The sequence below is a fragment of the Camelus dromedarius genome, chromosome 11, assembly GCF_036321535.1.
Source record: "Camelus dromedarius isolate mCamDro1 chromosome 11, mCamDro1.pat, whole genome shotgun sequence".
Lineage (NCBI taxonomy): Eukaryota > Metazoa > Chordata > Mammalia > Artiodactyla > Camelidae > Camelus > Camelus dromedarius.
The window spans coordinates 52,976,606-52,995,700 of record NC_087446.1 but is presented as its reverse complement, the minus strand read 5'-3'; the positions used below and the strand labels follow the sequence as shown (position 1 = coordinate 52,995,700).

General features: G+C 49.5%; 1 protein-coding gene and 1 long non-coding RNA gene across 2 annotated transcripts; both read left to right on the top strand.

Annotated features, from left to right (window-relative positions):
* Window positions 1-1,479: 1,479 nt before the first annotated feature.
* LOC135322478 (uncharacterized) lies at window positions 1,480-3,370 on the top strand. The gene is made up of 2 exons (XR_010383057.1): window positions 1,480-1,540; window positions 3,042-3,370. It is a non-coding gene; the product is annotated as an uncharacterized LOC135322478 (long non-coding RNA).
* An 8,837-nt stretch (window positions 3,371-12,207) lies between these two features.
* RND1 (Rho family GTPase 1) lies at window positions 12,208-18,867 on the top strand. Its single transcript, XM_010997436.3, has 5 exons — window positions 12,208-12,417; window positions 13,212-13,299; window positions 15,964-16,073; window positions 16,939-17,073; window positions 17,772-18,867. Exons 1-5 carry the CDS (start codon window positions 12,298-12,300, stop codon window positions 18,015-18,017), a joined length of 699 nt encoding a protein of 232 aa, XP_010995738.1. The 5' UTR covers window positions 12,208-12,297; the 3' UTR covers window positions 18,018-18,867.
* The last annotated feature ends 228 nt before the right edge of the window (window positions 18,868-19,095 follow it).

Genomic DNA, 19,095 nt, shown 5'->3' with positions numbered 1-19,095 from the left:
CTATTCTCCACTCTAAACCTTGCTCCTGGCGTTATGCTAAGCACTTACAGATACTTCATTACATTTTAATAAATGAATTTAGAGGGCTTTCAGAGGTCTACTGGTCCAGTGCCTCTTTCCCTCTACCATATGCCCAGTAGGCAGTCATCTCCTTCCTCCTCAATTACTCCTAGTGTCAGAGAACTCACTACTTCACCACAAGGCCGAATCCACTTTTGAAGAAATTTCATAGTTAGAAATTTCGTCCTCTTCGAAGAAAAATCTGACTCCCTCTTACTTCTTGGCCCTCGTTTGGCTCTCTGGAGCTATATGCAATCAAGACAGTCTGTTGAACAGTTGCAGACAGCTATCCTGCTTGCCCCCACCACCCTCAAGCCTTCTCTGTGCTGCCCAGACAGTTCTCTCAGTTGTGGAAGGCTTGGTTTCTCAACTCGTCTCCACCCTGGGCCCCTTTCTCAAGAAACACTCCCTTTGGTCAGCACTCAGAATGTAGCCTGATTTAGGAATTATTACCCCCTCACCCTCAGCCACTCCTGTAACTAGATACAGGTCCGGCAGGATGATGGAGGAGGAGGAGGAGGAAGTGAGAAAAGAAAGCTGTTTCTTTCTCTCCAGTGTAACTGGGGATGTGTTTCTCCAGGAAACAATATTATTAATGATGGCTGGGGCCCCAGGCTAGTCCTGAACCAGATGTACCATTGTCAGCTGCATTCTGGGTCAAGTGGCCTTTCTGGACCCTTTTAATACATTTTCTCTGGGAAAAAAAAAATGTGTTTTAGTTCCAAACAACCAAGTTATATATAAACCCTTTAGATAACTGGCTTACAAATTGGGAACTGCTCCTAAAGAAGTATTTAGGTAACACCGAGTGGGAGAGTGAAGGGACGAGAACAGAGTGGGCTTGTTCAGAAAAGTTTCCAAGAGGTTTTTGAAGCAAAGGCGGGGAAAGTGGGAAGGCACATGGGCTTTAGAGCTGTGAAGGAAAAGCCCAGATGGGCTAACGAGCTAAGTCACAAATCTAAGTGTGATAAGTGTCAGTTTACTGATACAAGTTTTGCCGGGCTAACTCGTAAATCTGAAGTTTAGTGTCAGTTTACTGGGCTAACAAGCTAACTTGTAAATCTAAGCTTAACAAGTGTTAGTAACGTGATTTGTTCTGAATTGATAAGCTTTAGTGTACTGATTTTTTGTTTTTTGTTGTTTGAACCTTATTGGCTAATAGCCCCATACTTGTAATTAACCCTATAAAACCTCATGCGCATGTCTTGGAGGTGCTCAGAGCTTTGGAGGAGAAGCCCCTCTGAGCCCGCCGGCGTAATAAATCTGAGTACTCCAACCCTCCGAGTGGTGTTTGTTTTTTGGCTGGCCTGTCGTTTCCGTAACATAGCCAGATGAACCTGGGTTCAAATCCTAGCTTTGCCACTTATTGACTGGAAGGCCCGCTGGCTCTACCTAACTTCCCCTCTGCTTCCTCTCTCTAGGAGACCAAGATGATCATTTCTCCTCACAGAGTCACCTGGCACATGAGTACTGTTGAATGGTAGGTATGGTAATGTTTTCAAAATATGGGTCTTTTCCCTCCATGTGAGGTTGCAAGATCCATGACCCACGGAAGTCCCTGACCCCGAGATGCAGCTCTCCTGCATGCCGGCCGAGCTGACTACAGAGAGGACTGTCCACTGTCTTCCCTAAAGAGATATTCCAAAGCTGGGGGCGGGGGGCGCTCCAGAATGGAATTAGGGGGACAAAGGTATTGAGGGCCTGAGTGTCCCCAAAGACGGCTGCTTCAGTACGAACTGTTTCTGTAGAGGGGTGTGTCTGCGTGGGTCCTGGGTGGCTGTAGGACAATATTCTACCTGTCAGTGGGACTCAGGAGATTCCCTAGTCTCTCAGGGTCCATTACTCAGCCCTTTGCGCCCCGGCCTTATCACTCAGCTGCTGCCCTCTGGCCTCTTCCCTTTGTTTACCAACTTGGCTGGCTTTCTCCTCTGGGAACAAAGGAGGTGTTCAGTTCTGGGCAGTGCCTGGCTCCAGCTACCCGCCCCCACTCCCTACCCCTTTCCAGGAGCATTGCCCCCCTGTCTCAGGCAGACCCCTTGGTTCTGAGAGGCCCCTTCCCACAGTTCCAGGGAGAGGGGAAGCTGGACTCCTTAGTTGGCACCCTCTTTTCTCACCCTCTGGCCCCCATTCCTGTTCCCTGAAGCTACACTGGTCTAGGCTGGAGGCAGCTCCTCTCCCCATTGTCTGGCCAGGATTTGGAAGCTCTGGTTTCCATAGCAACCCCTGGGCATTTAATTAAGGGAGGAGGCCTTCATCTTTTCTAGTCCGGGCAGTTCCGAATCTCTACCCGAAAAGGATACCCTGAGGGGGTGAGGGAAAAGCATTGTCCTCATATAAAACACCACTCCGGCTTCTCCACAGAACCCATTATAGCTTTCCCAGCCCACCCCCTCCCACCGCCAGCCCTATCCCCACCTCACACCAGAGCAGGCTGGGGAGACCTCAAACCAGTCAGGGCAAACCCCAAGTCCCAGAATAGCAGGGGATGGGTCATGGGGGACAGGCAATTGCTGTAAGCCACCCCCTCCCCCATATACTCTGCTTTGTTTACTGGGCTATCGGGTTGGAGATGAGGTGGGGTGGGAGATAATTCAACACTAGCCTTACTATCCAAATGCTTTACCAAGAATGGGATTAGGGGCTCCTCAAACACTCTGAAATTGAACATAAAATTTTGTATATAACTTCATTATAAGCTTTACCCCTGGGTATCAGGTACATAACTTTTCATCAGACCCACAAAGGTGATCTCCAAAAGGTCCCTAGATCTGCCATTTGCCTGCTGTGAGACTTTAGGCAAATTACTTAACCTCTCTGTGCCTCTGAGTACTCATCTGTAAAATGGAGATCATAATTCTTACTTTACAAGATTGTTGGTATCTGGAGGGCACTTGGTAAGGGGTTATTGTTGTCACAGTTATTATTACTACGAGGGGGGTGCTAACTGGAGGCCCTGCCTCTTATTCATTTCTCACACACAGTCCCTCAAGGTGACCAGCTGACTCTCTCAGTAGGAGGCATTCACCTCCTCCGCCCTCTTTCCCTCTGGCTCCACCCCAGGCTGCTGGAAAGTGCACCAGACTCTGATCGGAAGCTGGCAGCTGCCAAGAGCCTCGTCATGAGGTGGAATTTCCAAGCTCCCTCCGGTCGGTCACCGAGTTATCCTAGTTCCTGAAATTCCTGACTCCAATTTCTCAGCCGTTGCCGTGATCGCTTTTTCCCATTTCTGGTTAGGTTTGTTTGTATGTGTGTGTGTTTTTCCTTTTCACTGTATTTTTAGACTTGGGAAAAATAAACAGTTCACACACTAGCACCTTCCTGATCTTTTGGTTCTTCACAGGCACGCGGGTGGGGGCATTTCTTTCCATGACTGTCTGTCAACTTTGCCCCCCACCCATCCTTACCTTTTGTTGAAAATTCCCAGTTTAGCCCACCCTTCTCTCGTCACTCTGCCTTTCCCATCCCCTCAGCAGCGACAAATGTAGACTGAACACAATTCTGAACTGTATGTGTCTCTGGGTCTTTCATCCTTTTAATACTTTTGTCTTGTTTTCCTTCTGGGAACTTCCCCCAATGGTGGCGTTTTCCCCTCCCTTCAGAAGAGGCAGTTCTGTTTCTGCAGTGCTTGGCTTGTCCCACCTGTTGCCACAGGTGATAGCACCGTGATTCAAAAAAGGAGCTGGGGAGTCAGATGAACTTAGGAAACTGCACCCCACCACTTACATTTAGGCTTCATCATCAGTAAAATAGCATTTACCTAATAGGGTTGTAGGGAAGTTGAAGTGAAATAATGTGAGGAAAGCCCTAATCGCAGTGCCTCGCAGGTGGCAAAGGCCTATATAATGGAGCTGTTATTCACTGGGCCGGAGGGTCCTCCAGGATGCAGGGCTATTTCTCAGCCCTATTTCCTTCAACTCCATCCACACCCCAGTCAGAATTCTGGAGCTGGACTGGGCATCACCAGCATCTGAAGACAGAGGTGACAGAGGGAGGTGGCAAAGGAGAGATGTGGGAAGGCTGAGAATTAGATTTGTGAAGGCGAGAGAAAGGGACTTGGATTATTCAATCTGGAGAAAACTGGAAGAGGGGAGGCAAGGCTTTTAATAATAACAGACGTCGGGGCTCTCTGAATCAAATTCTCTTTTCTCCCCATCAGGGGAGAGGAAGTGTTGGGGTTAGAGAGACCATGGCTGGTGATCAGAAAAATGTCCCAGCTGTGGATGAAATGCTGGCTCAGGAAATCCAAAGTCTTTGCAAAGAAAACTGAAGTTCAGAGAGTTTGTCTAAGGTCACAAGGTAGAGAGTGCTGGGCCCTGGACGCAGACCTCAGCCTGTTGAGAGCAGAGCCAAGGCTTTCAATCTGCCTGCTGTGGCCAGACGCCAGGAGCCCCAGGGGGTCAGATGAGCTGGCAAGCCCAGTGGAGACTCCCAGTTTGCTTAAGATTCCCAGTCCCCAGGAAGTGCTGGAAAGAAGATGAGGTAATGCAATTACCAGCGTCGCCATTTGAGACACCAGAAAGCTCAGAGAAAGACTGAGTAATTTACCCAGGGTCACATCACTAGTAACTGCTCGAGCCAGGATTCAAACCTGGGCCACGTGGCTTGAGCTGGGGCTCTCCACCTGTGCTGCCTCTGAATGTGTCGAGTCAGGTTTTGAACCTAGTGGGGCTGACTCCTGGGCAGGAATGAGTGAAGTTCTGCACCACCTCTTCAGAGGACTGAGGACTGAGTGAGACAACGCAGGTAGAGCACAGCATGTAGGAAGCACAGCACCGTGGTTGTTCTCATTGCGCCTGGCTGGCTTTCCATTTTTGCTCTGTGCCTGGGTTTATACCTTTGGCCTTCAGCAACCAGGAATCTAGGTCCTGTCTCAGTAACTGTCCTCAGTGGGTAGACAGGATTGCAGGTGAACAGGTGACTGCCTGACCCTCTCTGTCCCACCCACTGCCAGAGTTGGTTATCTGGAGCACATCCTCTGGCGTGTCCTGGAAAACTGGGCTGTAGGTAAGCCAGAAGGGTGCTCCAAGAACAAGTCCAGCCCCACGTTTTGTAGAGGAGAATGCTGGGGACCAAAGAGAGAGAGAGTTTGGATCAGGGTCGTTCCTTCTGTCTTTCAGCATTCACTGAGCTCGTGCTGTGTTCTGGGCACCGTTCTAGGCACTGGGGATATGGCAGTTGTCAGTACCAGAAAGTCCCCACAAAGTCTACCTTATCAACATGGGGGAGAACGACAATCAACAAAAAGATAGGTAAACAAAAACATTAGGCAGAAAATATTATAGTGACAAATACCAGAGAATGTTAAAAAGAACAATCAAGTTGCTGTTTCCGTCAAGGTGACCTCTCCAGACAGAAGACACCAAACCCTGAGATCTAAGGGATGAAAGGTGCCAGTCAGGACAAGCAAGAAGGGCATTCCTGGCAGAGGGAAAGCAGCGAGAAGACCTGGAGTAGAACCAGAGTACATTGTACTTAGTAAAGGTAATGATTTAGGAAACAGTAATTTCAGTATGAATGTGTATGTTATATATATATATTTATATATATATAACGTGTGAGTGTGTATGTTTTGGGTTGTGGTGTAACATATATTTCTGACTAAGACTTGTGGGCAGAAAAGTCTGAAAGCCATGACGGGAGGACTGAAACGTTCAGCATGGCTGGAGCACAGCGGGAGAGGGGAAGAAGGCAGGAGACCAGGGCCACAGGGGGCAAGGCAGGTCAGGTATGGCTTGGAAAGAAATTGGATTTTACTCAAAGTGGACCTGACCCCATAGGAAGACTTAAGCCGAGGATGGACACGATCTGGGTCGTTTCTTGGTTTTAATTTTAATCTAGCCATTTAGAAATAGAGAAATCAAGTCTCCTCAGTCATTTTCCCACCAAAACAGATTTGCTTCACTTTTGCAGGCAAGAAATTTAGGGCAGGCAGGGGAGACTTATACTTCTGTCCATCTTTGCCAGATCAAGGAGGACTTCCTGGAGGGGTCCAGGAGGGTGAAAGCACAGAGATCCCCAGGGAGGCTATAAGGAAGGTGAGCAGGAGGACCAGAGAGGGTAGAGGAAGGTGCCGGAGTTGTCATGCGGGAGGATGAGGAAGTGGCTGGATCTGGGAAACTGGAGAAGGGGTAGGTCTGGCTCAGGGTTCACATCATTTCCCAGCTCATTCCCACGTTCCTGAAGGTCCTCTCTTCCCTGAGAATTCCCCCGAGCATGAGAGCTCCCTACCAGTCACCCAGCAGTGGCCACCTTGATCTTAACCAAGCCCTGGTGGTGGCAAGAGAAGGCAGGAAGCCTCCATGTTGTGGTCTCACCAGTGTCCTGGGCTCTGTGTGGCCTGTTCCATGTATGGCTGCTGCTGAACTCCCACTGGGTACATTCTGCTCCTCTAGTCCCCACGTCCACCCCCCAACTCTGCCTGATCCAGACAGAATGCAGGCTTCTTCAGGGCCACTGCCTTTACTGCATCCCTGTTTCCCCTCCTGCCCCATCCTCAGACATCTTTTTCCTCCTAATTTTCAGTCTAGCTCAGGTAGCCTTTTTCTTTTCTTTCTTTCTTTTTCTTTTTTTCTATTTTTTTGGTCTTCCTCCTCTTCTACACGCCTTTACACACACGAATACACACACATTCACTGGTCCTCTTCCTACACCTCCATCTCTTGCTTCCACACCACCCCATTCCCCAAGAACATCCCTTACACCCTGGCCCACCTCTCAGCACCCTATTCTTGTTTTACTGCATAGCTCAGTGCTACTTCCTCCAAAAAGTTTTCCTGGAACATTTTCCTCTTTCCTTTTGTTTCTCCTTCCGATCTCTCACATAACCACAGCCCGCTCCCAGGAAGAGGAGCCGAAGAGCACTGGAAGGACAAAAGCCCCAGGAGTGGGCCTGACCTTCAGAGCTGGGCTTTGGTTTTCTGCTATGGGACATAAACAATTTCACAGAATACCAACATCAAGGAGACTCACTCTGGGAGAGTCACATCCTCTCTGCAGTCACATCCAGATATGAAGATGAAAATATTACCCAAACCACAAAATGAAGAAACATCCCCCTAGCCTAGCTAACGTGAGTGGCTGCTGCTTCTCTACCCATTGCAGCGTCTGCCCTGTTTCATTCTTCCCACCTTCTAGGTAAGAGTGATTGAGGCACCTGACTGTTGAATCCTCCAGCTTCCTGACTGCCTCTAACCCAGAGCTTCTGTGACCTCTCCCCAAATCAGAGAATCTAAGTCCAAACCCTAAGTCCTTTTCCTGGATGCCCCACAGTTCTGCCATGACGTGGACTGTTCTCTTTGCTGAAATGAGTCCACAATCCCAGTTTCATTCAGCTACAACTGTTTGCTGGTGGTCTTTGGCTGAAGGGGACTGACACTCAAGAACAACATACAGGAATACTTGTACGTATTGTTTTAAACTACGAACTCCTATATTTTGGATTTTAGGTGTATTTTATGATATTTTAGTCTCAGATTTCCTTTCCTAATTATGTTCTCAGGCAAACTGCCCCACCCTGCCGACTCATCTGGTCCAGCTGGTTGGATTTATTCTCCAGTCCTTGGATGTACTTAGCGTTTTCCTTCAGCCGTCCTCTGCCCTCCCCAGTCTTGTATCAGAATTGAGGTCCAGGTGAAACCACCCTCTTCCATAAGTCTTCCAAGGTCACCTAACCAGATCTGACCCCTCTCTCCTTAGCACTCCTACTGCACTTGATTTAATTACCCAAGGGGCTCTGGCTTTACCTCCTCTCATAGCTAGAAACCCCCTGAAGACAGGGACTGAGTCTTAAAAACCTGGTTAGCATTCTAGTGTCTTCTCCAGCTAAAAAGCCCAGTCAAAAGGTCAGGTATTCCCAAGGCCAGCGATGAGAGATCCCTGAGATCATGAGAAGCTGGGGTTTAGAACTGAGAAGTGGAGCACCTGAGTCACATTCGGGGATGGGGAGACTGGGCCCTGCCCTGCCACAGTCCTGGGGGACGCAGGTGGCAGGGTGCCCGGCAGCTCTTTGTAAGGATCCCTAGGGCAGAGAAAGTACTGGGTTTGTGCACCCTCGGTAAGAGTCAGAGTGAATTTGAATTTGCTATCATGCTGAACACCTTTGTGTATTATGTCACTGTCCCAGATAAAGACCTTATCAAAGTAATCAGAGCCAGAAAAAGATAGGGCAGCGCTGAGCTTTGAACATGTGGTACACACACACACACACACACACACACAAGCGCGCGCGCACACACACACACTATCCAGGCTAGTGGATTTCAGACTGTGTTCCCTGGAGTTTGTTCCTTAGAGGTACCCCAGGAGGGGAGAGGATGCTGAGTGAGCCCCCACCTCAAGTCCTTTATTCTGATTCAACCAGAGCAGTTTTATTTTTCATCTTTTTTTTGTGTTTTGGAATTCTGCATAAGATTTAATTTGTAAAGGGCTTTACTGCATGTTAACAACACCATGGCGATGCAATCAGCAAAATCCAGAATATGGAAGACACTGCAGAACCTGGTTTCCTTTCTTTTCTTTTTATTGAAATATAGTCAGGTTACAATGTTGTGTCAATTTCTGGTGTACAGCATAACAGTTCAGCCATACATATACATACATATATTCGTTTTCATATTCTTTTTCATTATAGGTTACTACAAGATATTGAATATAGTTCCCTGTGCTATAGAGTAGAAACTTGCTATGTATCTATTTTATATATAGTAGTTAGTACCTGCAAATCTCGAACTCCCAGTAGTTTATCCCTTCCCACCCTCTTCCCCCCTGGTAACCATAAGTTTGTTTTCTATTTCTGTGAGTCTGTTTCTGTTTTGGAAATAAGTTCATTTGTATTATTTTTTTAAAGAGAATTCTTTTATTTTACATATGAGTACTGCAATCTCTATGGATTAAATGATATGATGTTTACAATTTGTTTTAAAATCATCCAGTAAGGAGGTTTAGTGGGGAGAAGTGGGTGGGGGTATAGATGAGGCAAGATTGTGTTGAGAATTGTTGAAACTGGGTTGATGGTTACACATGGGTTTATTGTATTATTCTTTCTACTTTTTAAAATGTTTGAACATTTCCACACAAAAGCTTTTCAAAAAAACAAGTTAAAGGAGATTGTATAAAGAAGAATGGGAATAATAAACTTATTTTTTGAAGTAACAGCTTTATCAAGATATAATTCACATACCAGATAATTCACCAGCTTATACTGCACAATTCAGTGGTTTTTAGTATATTCACAGAATTGTACAACCATCACCACAATAAAATTTAGAAGAGTTTCACCACCCCAAAAAGAAACTCCATAAACATTAGCAGTCAGTCTCTATCCCCCTAGGCCTTACAGCCCTAGGCAACCACTGAGCTACTTTCTGTTTCTTTGGATTTGCTCTGGAAATTTCATACAAATAAAACCATATAATATGTGGTCGTTTATGACTAGCTTCTCCCACCTTAGGAGAATGTTTTCGAGTATAACCTTGTTTTAAACTTTTCTGGTCTTGATAAAAGAACAATCTTGTAAATTTTGTACTCTGGCTATGGAGTTTTAAATAAAGACACTGGGAAGAGGTTTAAACAAACGGGGGAGGAAGTCTAACTGCTAATGAAGAAGAAAAGCTAAACCCCCTTCTTTAGTCCAAACCCCTCACATTACGTTCAAGGAAACAGGGGCCCAGAGAGAGAAGTTTACCTAAACACACACAGCTTCTTAAGGGCAGAGCTGGCCTAGCACCCAGGCCTACTGAATTTTGGCTGCATCCTCCTTTCATGTTGCTATGCTGCCTTTACACACACACACACACACACACACACACACCACTTTTCCCACCACAACTCATAAACATGTAACCCACAAAATATGTCAGAGAAACAGCTTGCGAATCAGCCTTGATGGGGGTTGCTCTGCCTCACAGCTTGGGCTTTCTGCTGCTCTCTCCTGAAAAAGAGCCACTCAGGGAAGAACCAGTGTTAATACAGTTTCCAGAATTTCTATCTCAGTGGAGCTCTAGAAATGGCAATCTTGTAAGAAGCCAGAGGAAGCTGTTTGCATAACAAGAACACATTTTACTTATTTAAACATTTATTTGGAGTGGCTTGGGATGGGGGTGTGTGTGTAAGGGGAGGCTGATAAAGAACATAGGGGAGAGAGGGCTAAAGCCTTTAGGGCTGCCACCGGAGGGAACCCAGTTAAGGGATAAGAGAATGTATGGGAACCCCACTGATGCCTCCAGAACTGAATTCAGATGAGACTGAAGGTGGGAGACAGGAGGGAAAGATCTTACAGCTGTTCCTGTAACTCTCCCAAACCATACTTATGGGCAGCTCAGAGGGGCTGTCAGGCTGCTGAAAAAGGGCAAGGAGAGGACAAATTCTATAGACAGAACACTATCTGAGGGCTGAGGATGAGGCCTGGGAAAAGATAGGGGAAAGAAACTTCCAGAGAGCCTGCCTGAGAGAGGAGGGTAACCAGCCAGATGTAGCACCTGGATAACTGTCTGTCTACCCTGGAGGCTCCCTGAGGTGATTCCTGATCCCTGGAAGGGGAACCTTAGGAGATGGCCTTAGAGGACAGTGCCGAACTTAGCCTCAGAGCCCTCAGCCAAGCAACTTGGACTTGGATGCCACAGGCTTTGATAGGAGGCACATTGGCCAGGCTCAAAATATCCTCCATTCTACTGTCTATAGAGGGCATTGGAAATCTTACCTTTAGAGATCTGTCCCTTTGAGTCCGGGGAAGATCTTTAAATATCCTTTTTGTTCGTTTTGTTTTATTTTTTGGTGGAGGATGTAATTAGATTTATTTATTTATTTGTAATGGAGGTATTGGGGATTAAACCCAGGACCTTGTACATGCTCAGCACGTGCTCTACCACTGAGTTCTACCCTCCCCCTTAAATATCCTTTATAAATGGGGAAAATACCCCTGGGTGGGGCAACAATGATGGCAAAGTAGAGTAAAGCTCAGGTGGAACAGGACCCAGGCCTTGCTCCAGAGGTGCTGGACTTGACAAGGTGAAGGGACCTAAGCATGGACCCTGGAGTGTCTCACTTTTGCCCAAGGTCAGTCTGACTTCAATCCCTGATCCCCAGGAGGCCTTATCTGGGCTGTCCTGGTTCCTGAATAATCAGTGGGTTTTTCAAGCTGCCTGCATACATCTCGTGGGTGTGTCTAGTGGAGAGGCGGTAAGATGAAGGGCTCTGAGGGCCAAGGGCTGGCAGGCAGTTACGTAGCTCATCTCAACCTCATCTTGCCTTCCAGCTTCCTAATCCCGAAGTCCCAGGCCCAGTCTTCCAGACTGGACTTTAACCAGGTGACACAAGCAGTACGTCAGCATCCGTAGATGTCAGCCTGAAACTGGACCTGCGCCTGATTCATCCAGGAAGCTAAACCCAAACAGCAGAATAAACACCCCTAAAGCAGCTCCTGCCAGGCCTGGGGTGAGAGGTTGTCTGGCCAAACAGACAGCAACTTTGTTTGCTTTGTACTCCTCTCTCCCATCCCCACTTGCCAGACTCCCTCATTCCTTTCTCTCTGCCCATCTCTGGGTCAGGAGTTCTGTGGGTTTTTTCCAGATGATGCAAAGAGGCTTATTTATTTATTTATTTATTTATTTATTGGTGAAGGTGATTTCTGAGGAAGAGACTTGGGCGTTGAAAGGGGTCCAGCAGGAGCTTCTGTGAAGGGAAGCCAGAAGTGGGAACGGGTTTGGATGGGGATTACAGGGAACAAAGGGGTCAGAGATTTCTGGGACCACCTCCTTCTTAGGGGTGCCATCTGTCTATAGTTTAGGCAGGTCTTGCTCTTCTGGGACAACTCCAGCTTGTCCTCACTTCCTGCACTCATGACTAGTTTATTGTTTTTGACACTCGTTGGTGGACACTCAAGACCATTAAATTTTGCTTCACATCTCCTCCCCCCTCACTAGTACAAATACACAACAACGTGGGAATCCCCTTTCAGAGGAAGCAACCATGCAGCTTTAAGAGAAAGGGAAGGGAGGGAGAAGGCTCTGACTCAGATCCTCCTGCCATTGGCTGCTGGAGGGGATCCCACCTCAGGGATTGGCTGTGACAGGGTCTGCCTCCTCTTGTCATTGGCTCAACCTGGGATATATAAAGCGGCTGTGCCGGCCTCTCTCTCAGTTGGAGAGAGGCAGGGAGTCCGGCTTCCGTGCGTGCCAAGGCGCTCCTGGCGCAGCCCTCTCCTCTCTGAATCCTAGTGCAGGACCTGCGGAGGCTGCAGCCATGAAGGAGAGACGGGCCCCCCAGCCAGTCGTGGCCAGATGTAAGCTCGTTCTGGTGGGGGATGTGCAGTGCGGGAAGACAGCAATGTTACAGGTGTTGGCGAAGGACTGCTATCCCGAGGTGAGTTCCCCGCCCGCCGTTGGGCAGCTCTGCTCCCTGTCTGCCTGTCTGCCTGCCTGCCTGCCTGCCTGCCTGCCTGCCTGCCTGCCTGCCTGCCGGGGTAGCTTCCCACCTGCCCACCGGCTCTGTCTCACCTCACCCCACCCCACCCTCAGCCGCTTTCTGGCTGGTGGATCGCTTTCTGGCTGGAGGACCGCCCTGCCTTAGCTTCCCCTGAGACCTGTTCCACTTCTGCAGCCCCGCTGGCTCCTCCTTACCTCTTCACCCGTGGGCCTCCGATCAAATCCCCTCCTACCTCCCTTCATCCTGGAGTCAGCTCTTGGGAGAGGGAGGCATTTGAGAGTCTGGGGTTTCTTCTTGACGTAATACCTTCCCGTGCCTTCACCCATCCTCAAGGGATCTATGCGCTTGTCCCCAGGCAGGCTTCTGTTGCTCCTTTCTGCTGCCCTGCTGGTCCAAGGGGCTTGTGGGGAGAAGATAAAGAGCTAGAGTTGTCTGTGGCACTGAAACTGGGAGACAGACAAATCTGGGGACAAGAGGAATCTGTGTGTGTGTCCCCAACCATCTAGGATATGGGGGGGCTTGTCCCTGGCAGGAAGTCATTCACATTTCTTACTTCAATGGAGCAAAGTGTGCCTCTACACTCTCCTCCTCCTGTCATATGTGTCCCTCCTCTCCTTATCTCCTGCCACTTTAGTGTACTAGGATGGGTGGCTTCTTGTGTAGACAGCACTAATCGGAGGGTTACAAGTGTTGGCGCATCCAAGGTGTGAGTAGTACCTGTCTTTTCACAGACGTATGTGCCTACTGTGTTCGAGAATTACACAGCCTGCTTGGAGACAGAGGAACAGAGAGTGGAGCTCAGTCTCTGGGACACCTCAGGTAAGGCTGTTGGCTCCAAATGTCCTCTTCTCACCCCCACTGCTCTGCTGTAGCTGCTGTCTTTTAGAAATTGTTTCCCTCTTTGATGAGGAGAAGGAGTATACTGCTTGCCAGGAAACTGAAAGAAGGGGACCCGAAGATTCTTTAGTTGGGGATGGGGGTAGAGTTTGGCCAACTCAGTTGGCTGATCCAAGGGTGCAGAGTGGATGAACTCCAGAAGCCACTCACTTCTCCGAATATAGCTCTGTCCTTCAGAAGGCTGGGATGGTAAGGTGAATGGACCCCAGAATACTACTGGGGAGGCAGTCAGGGTTTCTCTGTTTCCACTCCCTGCCACTCAGCACACTCACGCAGCCTTTACTGCCAGATAAAAGGCAGGAGGGAGTGTTGCTGGAGGCAGTGATGGTTGAGGCAGGGAGACAAGCCTGCTTTGGGGAAATATTGCTCCTGACTCAGTTTTCTCTCCTGCATTCCATCTCGGGCCACTGCTGCCTGTCTGCTTGCCTGCCGCAGCTCAGCCCCACTGTCATACCTCTGCGGCTCAGGGATGAAGCGATGCATCATCGATGTTTTGGAGGGTGGGGGCTTAATATGGGGCACAGTCACATTGTGGATAGTCAGGGAAGCAGCGGTGTTGGCTCTGACCATTCCCCTCTTCCTCAGGACTGGGCTAAGGTAGAAGATGCTCTTGTCTTTCTGGAATGTAGAAAGCAATATGTTTCCAGCCTCTCATCCCTAAACCTTTAGTGCTAGGCTATCCTCTGCTTTGATTCTGACCCCTTCCCATTATCTCTTTACCCTAGCCCTTTTTAAATAGACTGAGCTCAGAGTCATAATTAAGGACTAAAAACCAGGAATAGGAGAAAGAAAATAAAATCTACTCCTCTCCAAAAATGCATATTCAGGCTGAGTTTTGAGAGGAACTATAAATCACTAGAGGTTTCCTGTTACATATAAATATGCCATCCTACTCCTCCAGAGAGCTGTTGCTCCCATGATCCAATCTTGAGGTCTGGAAAGACTGGAGGTAGGGGATGGGTAGACGGAAAACAAGCCTCCCCTTGCTCCCCACCCCCCCAAACAAAACGAAACAAAAATTCCTCAACCTGGTTGGTATGCTTTCCTCCGTTGCAGTTCCAGGGGTGGGGAGGCAGGATTCTGGTTATCCTGGACTGTGCTATGCTGGCTGGATTGGACTGGAATGCAGCTTAGCTGCATGATGTATGGTTTTTCATTTGCTGTACTCAGCTCACCTCTCAGTCTTCCTAGAATCTTACTGCAGCTCATCTCTTTTCACTACCACCGCCCCAGAGAGCCCCCTCCCACCACTGCTGCTGCCTCCCCTCTCCTCCCAGTCAGAATGCAGCCGTTGAATCCCAGTCCAGATAATGGAAAATCAGCAAGGTGGTCTCTGTTCCCTGTGTCGCATCCCCAGCTCCCAAATTCTGAAAGGATGCAGGCTATCAGTCAGCCTCAAACTCCCTCTTTCAAATTAAGTGCCCACAAGGAAGGAGGACTGGCAGGGGTGTGTGGGATGGGGCTTCCCAGCACTGAGGCCAGGGTTGAAGCTGTTCCCATTATTCACTTGCTGGTCTTAGGGGAGGGGGATCGCTTGGAGCCAGAACAGAAGCCTCCTCCCCTCCCCCGTCCCCAGTACTGCAGTGCTCCCTTTGCTCAGCACTGCTGAGATAAGACCCCACCTCAGAGAGGGATGGGGACCGAATGCTGAAGGAGCAGGCAGCTAACCCAACTCCCCTTTACTCCCTTTTGTTTTTACAACCAACCCCCCACCCCCCGCCTCAGCTTGGATTCCCCCCCAGTCTCCATGGCAATTGCGGTGCAGGGAGAGGGGCTGCTTGCTATTCTGAGCACGGATTGTCTGGGTTCCAAATCTGCTACCATTCCTTCCCCAGGGTGGAGGGGGCCAGGCTCAATCCTTAGCTTTCTCCCACATTGGACCACCAGGGTCTGCACTGCCTACTCCCTTCCTAGTGAGGGGCCCTTATTCGAGCCTCTAAATCCCAGCTATAGGTGCTGCTGTCTTTGAGTCAGCCTCCCTGAGATCTCAGGACAGGGGCTACAGCTTTCCTTTTGCTCTTCTCAGGATAAGCTGATTTGGGTGGGAGGAGGAGTGGGACCCTGAATCATTGATGCTCTCCCTCCGCTGCCAGCCTCCAGAACCTCCTAGTTCTGACCCCACGGCAGAGAAGCAGGGCAGCCAGTTATGTAACAGGCAGGTTTGTTTCTTCACTGGGAAGACCCTGGAGCAAAAGAAGGGAGCAGAGGTTGGGCAGCAGGCAGACTCTAGAAAAGAGACCTTAAACAAGCGCTGGTCTTTCTGCAGGGGCTGGGAGCATCTTCCTCTGGGACTCGGAAAACTGGTGGATCTTAAATTAAGCCCACTGTAGGAGACCCAGACAGACAAATTATGCTCCACCACCCTTTTATTTTTCCCCCTTTCCCTTTTTCAGGACAAAAGTAGATGATCTTCATGCACTGCCTTCTGGTCCCAAGCTTCCAGGCGGCAGCACATTCTCCTGGGAGATGGGTGGGGCCAAGGGACCAACCTCAAGGACCAAGCATGGTAGTCCCAGGACTCTCTAGGTTTGGGCCTGCAGGGGAGGGCAAATGCCATGGCTCAGCATCTGCTCTTCCCCCCACCAGGGTCTCCCTACTATGACAACGTCCGTCCACTCTGCTATAGTGACTCGGATGCAGTATTACTCTGCTTTGACATCAGCCGTCCAGAGACAGTGGACAGTGCACTCAAGAAGGTAAGGCTGGCTAAACTCTGTAGTCTCTAGCTCAACCTGAGAACAAAAAGGAATCTTGGGGACCCTGTCATCTAATCTCATCTTGTGTAAAAGGAAGAGACTGAGGCCAGGGAAGGAAGAGATTTGCCTGAGGCCACACCCTTCGCTACAGCTTTGGGATCTCCAGTCCCCTCTGCATCCCTGCCTTTCCCCCCATCCCGTACTGCTCTGCCAGATGCCCAGCAAGGAAGGTGGTGCTGGTAAATCAGAAAGTGAAGGATGGAGAGTAGAGAATTTCCTGCTGGTATGGTTTGAGGGTCGGGGATAGGGCCTTTTGGCGATTGCTTTTATAGACCTTGATCCCAGGCCTACTGGGACTGGGCAAGCCAGGCGGGCCTGAGCTGAGCTGCTGGTAGGAAATGCCTTAGTCTGGGTGGCAAGGTTTGTCCATACTGAGGGGTCCCAGGATACCTTGTGGAACTCGCCCAGTTTCTCAGAAGACTCTGGGATTATCTCCTTCCATTAGAGAGACTGGTTGCCCTCTTCCTGGATTTCTGGACTTGTGAAGCCCTGTGACTGGGTTGAGGCAGCAAACCCATACCCTGTGTGCTTGGCAGAGAGAAGGAGATTTGCCCTGTGCTCTCTCTGGTGATTGGGCTGTTGAATGGGGGGACAGACTCTTGGGTCAGCACTCCTGTGGCCCCAAAAGGCCTCATGGGCAGGAAGATGATGTAATTAGTGCAGTGGCGATGCTGTGACTCAGAGGGAGAGCTGGGCTGGTGATAAGCTGGATGGTGTGTTTGATGCTGCCAACTGGGCTTCTCCGGGTGTCCGTCAGCCACTGACTCCCCTTCCTTCCTCCTTCCCATTTTGCATGGCTCTTCAGTGGAGGACGGAAATCCTCGATTATTGTCCCAGCACCCGTGTCTTGCTTATTGGCTGTAAGACAGACCTGCGAACAGACCTGAGCACTCTGATGGAGCTGTCCCACCAGAAGCAGGCACCCATCTCTTATGAGCAGGTGTGTGTGTGGGCGCGGGCACCTGTATGTGTATCGGGGGTGGGTTGGGGAAGGCTACAGGAGAGGGCTTGAAAGGTGGCCCTTGCTCAAACTCTCACTATGGCAAGAGAGAATTGGTATTCTGTGGGGCCATCTATAGTCAGCAAACTAGTTACCTGGATAGACGTGGTGGGTACCAGATTTATGCTGTAGTCTGGCAGGTGAGCCATTCCTGTGCGTGCCAGTGTTTCTCAGGTGGTTGTTTGTTCATCGTGGATCACCTGCATTAGAATCACTAGAGTGCTTGTTAGAATTCTTGACTCCTTCCCTATAGAGTCACTCTAGGAGAAATGTTTGGGAACTGCATTTTAAATTAAATCCCTGGATAATTTCTGATGCACATGGGAGAGTAAGGATCATTTCTTTTAAACCATTGTTTCACATTACAATCATCTGGGGAGCTCTTAAAATACTAATGCCTAGATATACCTCCAGGAATTTGGATTTACTTGGTCTGGCATCAGTATGGTTTTAAAAGTGTTCAGATGATCCCAAGGTGCAGTCAGGCATCACCTTCAGAAAATAATCAGCAGAGTGTGGTGGTGGGAGACTGGCAGTTGGGTCCACTGGAGCTGCCCTGGGGAGGACCACTAACCTCAGAAGGTAGTGTTTCAGAGCCATTTTGGATCGTGGTATTGATGACCTTGCTTCCCCTGCAGGGCTGTGCAATAGCCAAGCAGCTGGGTGCAGAAATCTACCTGGAAGGCTCAGCTTTCACCTCCGAAAAGAGTATCCACAGCATCTTCCGGACAGCGTCCATGGTGTGTCTGAACAAGCCCAGCCCAGTGCCCCCGAAGAGCCCTGTCCGAAGCCTCTCCAAGCGACTGCTCCACCTCCCCAGTCGTTCCGAACTCATCTCTTCTACCTTCAAGAAGGAAAAGGCCAAAAGCTGTTCCATTATGTGAAGTGGGGGTTGGAGAGGGGAGACAGCCTCCCACTTCCTCCCTTGGGTTGCAGAGGCACGGGGAGAGGGAGGAGGAGACAATTTAGGACACTGGACATGAGTTTTTCAGACGGCCACGGTGAGGGCTTGGAAGGAGACAGGAATGGGACAAGGAAAGAGCCAGGCCCGGCTTGAGGACCTGACACTGAGAAAGAACCATCACACCCCAAGCCAGGCACTAGGTGGTGGAAGGGGCAGCTGCCCCAGTGCCCTCCGCTCCAGAGGAAGGAAAGGTGTGGGGGTTTGGGGGGCATGCTGGCCTCTAGGCTTTGGTTGGGGGCCTACAGAAGCCTCACCTTCAGCATCATGCCTCTTCCACACAGTGTTTCCATGCAGGCCGGGGGATGGGAGGGGTCCCTGAGCCCTTCCCTTCCCCTCATAGGAGGCCGCAGAGGAGTGGAGAGTGGGGAAGCCAAGAGGCAGCTCCTTGGGGAGCTGAGCTCAGGTGCTTCGTGACTTAAATCAGAAAGGCAGGGGCTGGTCAGAGCCAATGAGAAGGAAACCTCATCTTTGCATAGCCCATGCCTCATGGAGAGGTGACATCATACATTCACATGCTTCTCACCTAAGTCCCCAGGGTCCAAGGGAGAAGCCCCAGACCCCCTTCTCTTGCAGTGTGGGGGTGGTGGTGCTGCAGGGGGTAGGGCTGGGTGGGGGTCACCAGACTTTCTCTGCCCTTAGGGCAGTATAGCTGGCATTTGTTTTATAGACTCTTGTCTTTGGAATTGGGGGGAGGGGGGAGTGTTTCAATCTGTTATATGTTCTGTGTTTAAAGAAGAAAAAACCTATTTATTAATGAAAACTATGACATATAAAGAAGTTGGCTCCATTTTCTTAGTTTCTTTCTGTTTCCTTTGGTCTTTGTTAATGAGGAAAAAGCTGTCCTGGGGCCCTTTCTGTGGGTTGCAGAGTGGCTGCCTCCATTGTTCCCTGGCACCTCTAACAAGGATCTCCTCCCTCTCCCCCGACCTCCTGTCTCATCCCCTTCCCCACCCAAGTCCTGCTAAGCCAACGAAGATCTCCTCAGCCCTAGAGCAGGG